The sequence below is a fragment of the Aristolochia californica genome, unplaced genomic scaffold (assembly GCF_029961685.1).
Source record: "Aristolochia californica isolate CCGP_79_NKW_82.1479 unplaced genomic scaffold, dmAriCali1.0.hap1 SCAF_3, whole genome shotgun sequence".
Lineage (NCBI taxonomy): Eukaryota > Viridiplantae > Streptophyta > Magnoliopsida > Piperales > Aristolochiaceae > Aristolochia > Aristolochia californica.
In genome coordinates, this window is record NW_027181992.1 from 5,454,855 (window position 1) to 5,464,366 (window position 9,512).

General features: G+C 39.4%; 1 protein-coding gene across 1 annotated transcript; it reads left to right on the top strand.

Annotated features, from left to right (window-relative positions):
* Positions 1-6,969: 6,969 nt before the first annotated feature.
* LOC137958679 (probable jasmonic acid carboxyl methyltransferase 2) lies at positions 6,970-7,814 on the top strand. Its single transcript, XM_068805767.1, has 3 exons — positions 6,970-7,044; positions 7,136-7,411; positions 7,443-7,814. Exons 1-3 carry the CDS (start codon positions 6,970-6,972, stop codon positions 7,665-7,667), a joined length of 576 nt encoding a protein of 191 aa, XP_068661868.1. The 3' UTR covers positions 7,668-7,814.
* The last annotated feature ends 1,698 nt before the right edge of the window (positions 7,815-9,512 follow it).

The following is a 9,512-nucleotide window of genomic DNA, read 5'->3' on the forward strand; positions in this document are numbered from 1 at the left end:
CCGCACACTCGACTCAGTTCGGCTCAACTCGTCTAGAGCGCCGAAGTTGCGCACGGACGAAGTCCGACCCGACTTGACTCGGCCCGTTTAACTCGCTGGGTTGACTCAGTAAGTTTCTGGAGGCTTGTAGAAGCTCATCCGACGTCCGATCAGGGTGATTTTGGAGGCGTTAGATTCGTTTTTTTCGTGGGCTTCAATTTGATAAGGTAGAACCTCATAAAAAATATATCAGTTTTTTTTTCTTTTGGAAAAATGGCAAATTTAGTGTGATATCTTTCCAAGTTCCTATTCTCAAAAGTGATATTTATGATAACTGGAGTATAAAAATAAAAGCTCTTCTTGGAGCACACAATGTCTGGGACATCGTTGAAAATGGCTTAAGTGAGCCAAAAAGAGAAGATGCTCTTACACAAGAGCAAAAGACATCTTTAAAGGATTCAAGAAAGAGAGACAAGAAAACTCTCTACCTCATCTATCAAACATTAGATGATGATGGGTTTGAAAAGATTTCAAGTGCAACCTCCGCCAGCGAGGCATGGGAGAAGTTGCAAACCTCTTACAAAAGAGTCGAGAAGGTGAAAAAGGTACGTCTCCAAACACTAAGAGGTGAATTTGAATCCTTGCATATGAAAGCATCCGAGTCTATTTCGGTTTATTTCTCAAGAGTAGTAGCTGTTTCTAATCAATTGAAAAGAAATGGTGAAAAACTAGAAGATGTGACAATAGTAGAAAAGATACTCCGTTCGTTGGATCCCAAATTTGAGCATATCGTCGTGACGATTGAAGAGACCAAAGAGTTGGAAGAAATGGCAATAGAACAACTTCAAGGATCGTTGCAAGCCTATGAAGAAAAGCACAAAAAGAAGCAAGATCTCTTTGAACAACTGTTCAGGACACAGATCAAAGAAGATGATGAAAAACAAGGCTACGCAAGAAATGAGCGTGGTCGAGGAAGAGGTCGAGGCCGTGACTCTGGAAGAGGTTGGAATAACAATTCCAATAACAGCAATGAGAGAGGTGAAACCTCAACAAGTGGTCGTGGAAGAGGAAACATGACTTCCAGGTATGACCACTCTCATATTCAATGTTATAATTGCCGGAAATTTGCGCATTATGCTTCAGACTGTAGAGCTCCCAAGAACAAGTTCGTTGATGAGACAAAATATGCTGAAGCAAAGATAGAAGAAAAATAAACATTGTTATTAGCATACAAAAAAAAACAATGAAGAGCAAGAGAATACTTAGTATCTTGACTCAGGGGCAAGCAACCATATGTGTGGAAGAAGAAGCTTGTTCGTTGATCTCAATGAATCGATCAGTGAAAATGTCTCTCTTGGAAATGATTCCACCATGGCGGTACAAGGAAAATGTAACATTCTTATTCGAGCAAAAGATAGTAGTCATCAATTCATTTCAAATGTCTACTATGTACCAAATATGCAAAATAATATCTTGAGTTAGGGTCAACTCTTAGAAAAGGGCTATGCCATTCATATGAAAGATGAAAGCCTTTTTATAAGAGATGACATAGGAGATTTGATAACAAAGGTACATATGTCAAAGAATAGAATGTTTCCTTTAAATATACAAAACGATGTTGCCAAGTGTTTACAGGCTTGCTATAAAGATACATCTTGGCTATGGCATCTTCGCTTTGGGCATCTAAATTTTGAAGCTTTAAAGCTATTGTCCAAGAAAGATATGGTGAGAGGCTTACCTCGAATAGCGCACCCGAATCAAGTGTGTGAAGGGTGTTTAAGGGAAGCAATTCAGAAAAAGTTTTCCAAAAAAATCAGAGTCAAGAGCCAAGAAGTCACTTGAGTTAATCTACACAGATGTATGCAGACCTATCAAGCCAAACTCTTTAGGTAAGAGCAACTACTTTCTTCTCTTTATTGATGATTTTTCAAGAAAAACATGGGTATATTTCTTGAAACAAAAATCAGAAATGTTTGAAGTTTTTAAGAAATTTAAAGCTTCAGTAGAGAAGGAAAGTGGTAAAGAAATCAAAGCAATGAGATTTGATCGAGGGGGAGAATTTACTTCCAAAGAATTTCAAGAATTCTGCGAAGTAAATGGAATTCGTCGACCACTGATAGTTCTTAGATCTCCCCAACAAAATGGAGTGGCAGAAAGAAAGAACCGAACTATTCTCAATATAGTTCGAAGTATGCTTGAAAGCAAGAAATTACCTAAAGAGTTTTGGGCAGAAGCTATGGCGTGTGCGGTTTATTTATCAAACCGATCGCCAACAAGGAGTGTTTGGGAAAAAACACCACAGGAAGCATGAAAGGGAAGAAAGCCTGGTATCTCCCACTTAAGAGTCTTTGGGAGTATAGCTCACGCACATATACCAGATGAAAGAAGAACTAAGCTTGATAACAAAAGCGAAAGTTTTATCTTCATTGGTTATGATACACGTTCCATGGGCTACAAGTTGTATAGTCCGGCCAGTAAGAAGACAGTAATCAGCCGAGACGTGGTGTTTGACGAAGAAGCATTATGGGATTTTGGATCTCATAATAGTAACTTCAATATCGCCCTTCCATCTGAAGATGGTCCAATATCAATCGAACATAATGGAGAAATGCCACTAGAGCCTACAACTCCATCTACTGCAATTACACATGAAGATGAGTCACCTTTGTCACATTCAAGTGGGAGCCAAAGGATCGCGCCATGGATACGAAGTCTTCGAGAAATATATGAAGAAACCGAGCCATCTGATAACCTCACTCTTTTCTGTCTTTTTGTTGATTGTGAACCAGTAAGCTTCCATGAAGCTGCTCAAGAGAAGAAATGGCAAAATGCCACGGATGAAGAAATTAAGGTTATCGAGAGGAACAATACTTGGGAACTTGTTCCACTCCCAAAAGGGCATAACCCGTTGGTGTCAAATGGGTGTACAAGACAAAGAGAAATGCCAAGGGAGACGTTGAAAAACACAAGCCCAGATTAGTGGCAAAAGGATACAGTCAGAGAGCCGGCATTGACTATGATGAGGTATTTGCTCCTATTGCTCGTTTAGACACTATACGACTAATTATTTCTCTTGCAGCTCAACACAAATGGAAAATATATCAAATGGATGTAAAGTCTGCATTCTTAAATGGAGTTCTCGGAGAAGAAGTTTACATCGAGCAACCTTTAGGGTATAAAGAAAAGGGAAATGAAGACAAAGTTTTGAAGTTAAAGAAAGCTCTTTACGGGCTAAAACAAGCACCAAGAGCATGGAATAGTCGGATTGACAAGTATTTCCAAGAGCATGGTTATACAAAATGTCCATACGAGCATGCCCTCTATATCAAGATCAAAGAGGAAGATGTGCTGATTGTGTGCCTCTAGTGGATGATTTGATCTTTACAGGTAATAATCCAAACCTGTTTTATGACTTCAAGAAAGAAATGGCCAAAGCAATTGAGATGTTAGATATCGGGCTTATGGTGTATTATCTGGGCATCGAAGTGAAGAAAGAAGAAGGTGAAATTTTTATTTCACAAGAAGGCTATGCAAAAGAACTCTTGAAAAAGTTCAAAATGGAAAATTGCAAGCCAACCAACACACCGATGGAATACGGAATCAGGATATCCAAGCATGAAGAAGGCGAAAACGTAGATCCATCTTTTTTCAAAAGTTTGGTAGGCAATCTACGTTATCTAACCTGTACAAGGCCGGATATTCTGTATGCAGTTGGACTGGTCAGCCGCTACAAGGAATCTCCAACCACCACCCATTTTCAAGCCGCAAAAAGAATTCTTCGCTATTTAAAAGGTACTATGCACTTAGGCTTGTTTTATTCAGTTTCTAAAAATTACAAGCTTATTGGATATAACGATAGCGATTGGGGTGGAGACATAGACAACCGAAGGAGTACTACTGGCTTTGTCTTTTTTATGGGAAATACCGCCTTCACATGGATGCCAAAGAAACAACAGATTGTCACATTGTTAACTTGTGAAGCGGAATATGTTGCAGCTACTGCATGTGTGTGTCATGCTATTTGGCTCAGAAATCTATTGAACGAAATCGGCTTAATACAAGAAGAGCCTACCAGAATCTATGTTGACAACAAGTCAGCCATTGCTCTAGCAAAGAATCCAGTATTCCATGATCGATGCAAGCACATCGACATTCGCTACCACTATATACGGGAGTGCATTGCAAGAAAGGATGTGCAAGCTGAATATGTGAAGTCACAATATCAAGCTGCAGATATCTTTACCAAGCCATTGACAAGTGAAGACTTCATAAGGTTAAGGACTCTACTTGGAGTTACAGGATCAAGTTTAAGGGGGAGTGTTGGAAACTAACCTTGATCCACGAAGCCCAGCAAAAAGAAGCTTCGGATTTTCAGTGTGCTGGCAAGAGAGGTCGGCAAGAACCATGCACTGGCAAGGAAGTCGGCAAGCTCAATGCGCTGGCAAGGAAGACGGTAGAACCAGTGAACTTATTCGGCAACGATGAAAGGTGTATGCGGTGCCGATTAAATCCAAATGTCTATAACTAGGACCTTAAACTATGTAATCTATCATCCAGAAATAAAACGAAAGTTCAGAGAGCTTTGTTGTCCCGAGAGAGTTTAAATTTTTCGTAAGATACGAACGTCGATTATTTCCAACAGCTTGGGCTCTTAGCTCCCCGCGTGTCTTGAGAATGACGGAAAGCCATGAAATAGCTTTGTGGTTAAAAACCACCATCTCGACAATCGTAATGTAGCCTTCTTGCCAGCTCTTAGGCAAGTACTTTTCTCTGTCAATGGCATCCATGGCTATTGGCTGACATCTACTGTAACAAGAGTCCGACCCGTCATCAGATAGGAACAGATCCGATAGCTCTCGTGAAACTTTGAATGGACAAATGAAGCTGAACGACATTCTTCGCGTCTGCCATTTGATCAGTGCAAAAAAGGACACCATTGCTTAGAGTAGCTTTCAATTTCAGGCATGGGGAAAATGATATTTTCGCTCCAGCAAGAGTAGCGAGGATTGACGCATGGAATTGTTTTTGTGCAATGACAGAACAAGCCAGTATCTATTCGTGTTTCTCAACTGGTCCTTGACAGGTTTTCTGAGAAATCAACGTAATTGACATTTCCTCGTGTTCCACGTTCAACTTGGAATCATCACTGACACTCGACTGCTTATCTCATCCCCATGATATTACTAACGCTGTCATTTTATTACAGAAAACAAAAACAAAAAAATTATGGGCCCCACCACTGATGAGTTTTATTCACTCCCAACCTGCAGGTAAATGTTTGACGCACGGGTTCAAATGAAAGTGAAAGTGATTACAATGTTCACTCCCAAACGCTTAAGTGAATAAATTAGATCATTCACTTGAACCAACTCCTGAGTAAAGTAGGTGGAGTTTAAGTGAATAAACTATATCATTCACTTGAACCCACTCTTGAGTAAAGTGGGTGAATTAAGATTCCCACCGAAATCCTGGTTCATCCACTGTCCCTTGCACTCAACGCTCTCTCGCCTCTATGGCCTCTGCGTCCAGTGCTCCCTCAACTCTCTCTCTCAAGCTTCCCTCTCTCTTGTTTTTGCATCTCAAGCTTCCCTCTCACCTCTTGTGCTCTCTCTCTCACCTCTCGGCCCTCTCTAACGTCTCTGAGTCCTAGCCTCTTCTTGAGCTGCACTTTGTGAGGTACATTTAATAGGGCACCGACCAGTGCTCCTCGGTTCTTTTATCTAGGTATGCGACTACTTAAATGTTATTATCTAATTTATCGTTGAAACATGTCACATGTGCATCATTATCTAATTTGTCGTTTAGAACTTTTTTCTAATCTATGTGACTCGATCGTATATAATGTCGGACAAGCCTCATAAATTGACATATGCTTGGAAGGCATTTTTGTCCACCCATATTCCTTTGGATTGAAACCAAAACAAAACAAAAAAGTTGACAATTTTAATTGACAACAATTTGAATTTTTTCCTAGTTTTTCAAGAAAAAGAGAAACAAAGAAAAAAAGGCGTCATTACTAGGAAAAGAGGCATAGTAAATGGAAATAGAGAAAAAGGAATTTCTTGATAATTTACTACTTTTTCAAGAAAAAATCACTATTTTTTTTGGTGGAAAACATCGCTTTATCATATTAGCTTCGGAGTTCTGAATAGTTAGCATTTTATCATACAAATTAACAACATAATATACAATGATTATGAATGAAAAAAAAAGTGATTTTGAAAGAAAAAAAAGATTTTAAAATAAAAAATTAGGGCAACATGAAGACAATGTAAAAACACAAAGATGATAACACAACGTGAAGACGATAAATGAAGATAACAAATTTTACACAAAAGAGAACCTATTTGTCCCTAGGTGTTTCCTTCCTTTACAGAATGAACCTTAAAAGAATAACAACACCAAAGTAATAATAAAAATAAAAGGAGTAACTCAAAATTTAAAATATATAGTTTTAATTCTTGTAAAGGGTAAAATTCAACGTTATTGTTTTTCAAAATTTGATATTATTGGCGAGTTAAAGGATAAATTATTGTTTCGAAGTCTCATATTTCTCGACTTGGTCTTTGGTGTCATGACTTCAAATTGGTTTTTTTGTTTATGTGAAAAAACAATAAAAAGGTTCATCATGTAGAAACGAAGAGTTAAAGAATAAAGAATGGGATTACTAATCGTCGTTTCCATTTACTTTGGTTAATATAGTCAACAAAAATAGTTCATTAACTTGTCATCTTTTGGTAAAATAAGTTACGAACCATAGTTAATCACATCATCCAAGCTTGCATGGATTTCGTAGCCAATTAACGTACTAGGAATTGAAAGAGACGAACATAAATGTTATCGTAGAATAAAGGCCACATAATTTGCTCCGACGTCCGTACAGCGATGTATCCGAGCTCTATATAATGACATGGCTTCTTCGTCTCAAAACTAAATCTCATCGAGGAGAAGAAGATTGAAGCTGCTGAGAGTGTAGAGATTGCAGAAGCTATGGAAGTTAAGAAGATTCTTCACATGGTTGGTGGCCTCGGAGAAAATAGCTATGCTAACAACTCATCACTCCAGGTCTGCCTTTTTCTCTCTCTCAGTCTCTCTAGTGTCCTCTTCTTCTCTTCATCTTGTTATTGATATCTGATGGCATTTGTTGTGTTTGCAGAGAGTGGCGATAACCAAAGTGAAACCCATCGTAGAGAAGACCATATTAGATCTCTACTCGTCCATGTTAACAGAAACCCTTAGTATTGGAGATCTTGGTTGTTCTTCTGGTCCCAACACCTTGTTGGTGATCTCAGAGATTCTAGATGCCATCGACTGGGGAAGTCGCCGGTTAAAGCGTCCGGTGCCTGAGCTGAAAGTTTTTCTCAATGATCTTCCTGGGAACGATTTTAACGCCATCTTTCAGTCTTTGCCGAACTTTTACGAGAAGCTCAGGCAGGAGATGGCGACGAGGCAATTGGGATGGGAGCGAAGATGGCGACGAGGCAATTAATTCATTCGATCATGTCGAAAGTGGATTGAACACCGCGAAGATTATGAGAGCAGTGGCGGAACCCATACTTGTAAGCCACTTTGAGGCTGAATTGATGGACGAGGTATTCCGAAGATACGGTGAGATTGTCGCTGAACACTTGTCCTCTGAGAGAACAAAGCATGTCAATTTGCTGGTTACATTAACTAGAAGAGGCTGAAGATTCATGCAATAAGTTGAGGCATAGCGCTTGAGCTATATTTCAGATCAAGTAGCTGCTATGATTCCTAGGAATTCCATCTTTCTGGAGCTTCTTAACTGGTGGCAATTGTTGTTTCCTTTACGTTTATAATCTCTTAGTAAATGAAGTAAGATTCCGTAAAAAAAAAAGTCTTTATGTTTGGATACTGTCGTTTGAGCAATAAAAGATGTTGTTCTAAACGAAACTGAGCCGTTATCGTTCAATTTCAACAAACAGATCTGCTAGTAAGTCGAACGTTAATTACTCTCCTTTCACACATACAACTACACAACCTCCCACAATATAGCACGACTCTTCTCCTTTCACCAGGGTGGGCAAATGATATTTATTCTCAAGATCCAATATCATGTATAATGTTAAAAATAGTTTCTCATGGATCAAATATTTGAAAGGGCAAATGGTAGTGTTGTAAAAGGCAATAAGAAATATAATTACAAGTGGAAGCAGCAGATACTGTCTGATTCTCCTGGAAGATATTGTGGAAAATTACCCTCTAGGTTCAATGTGTTCATTCAAACAGCTCTTCCACGAGAGATATGGCTATCATCTACATTATCAAAAGCTTGTGTTTCGAAAGCAGTATATAGAGGGCAGTAGATCATGGCTGGTTTCTTTTTCCAGGTCTATTTCAATACGAAGTGCATTCATTTCTGATGGTTCATCTTGGCCATTATCTTGTCCCTCGTTTACTTCAAGATGTAGTCTACAAATCATTTCTGATGTCTCACCGTCGAAGTTTTCCACTTTCTTTTGCCCTCTAGCTTCTCCAGGTGGAACTAAACGGTTGCTTCACCTTCACCATTATCTTCCGTTGAGTCTATTCTGGATAAAGTTCTATAATTCGTCTCCAAGTTTTCATCTCTACTGATTTCATTTTGACAAAGTTCAGTTTCCATCCCCTTGTTTATGTCAGATGTTTGTAAGAGATGTTGAACTGAACCACACTTTTGCATTGATTAAGGATGACAATTATATATAGTTTAAAACAAAAAGGATAAATATAAGCATGGAGATCGTATCTCATAAACCGTAGAAATAAAAAATCTTATCTCCCGAACCTAAGTGAGATAATCCCTTATCATGCCTCCTCAAGATAGGCTACAGTTTGAGAGGTCAATCTTGCCCCGTAGCAACTGAAACTGTGAACATGGCAATGACTTTGTAAGGAGATCATACCCGATAATGACGAATTTGAGCCAAGAGGGAGAGGCTTGAATTTGGGAGACATGTAGATAGGGTTTGGAGCCATAAATGTACCTAACGAGATCATTCCCGATAAGGACGAGTTTGAGCCAAGAGGGAGTGGCTTCAATTTGGGGAGAGATGTAGTGAGGGTTTTCAATTGACAAGGTTTGGAGGCATCAATGTACCAATAAAAATAATACCCAATAAGAACGAGTTTGAGCCAAGAGGGAGAGGCTCGAATTTAGGGAGAGATTTGTAGTGAGGGTTTCGGTGAACGGGGTTTGGAGCTCTCAATGTACCCAAGGAGATCATACCCGATAAAAACAAATTTGAGCTAAGAGGGAAAGGTTTGAGATTTGAGAGAATTTGCAATGAGCTTGAACTAAGAAACAGTGAGTAGGAAATCGTTGATTGTAAGGTTTTTTTTAACATATGTCGTACGTGTGAACCACAGGTTACACGTGCATTGTTTGCATGTGTGTGGAATAGGAGGGGCAATAAATTTCCCCTGGGCTTAGATCTCGCTTGCCTTCGTCCAGCCGAGACATCGCGTGCCCGCACGGGGGGGGTGGAGGAAGGGGGAGTGGTGCGGCGCCTACGAGAAGCTTTGGGAGCAGT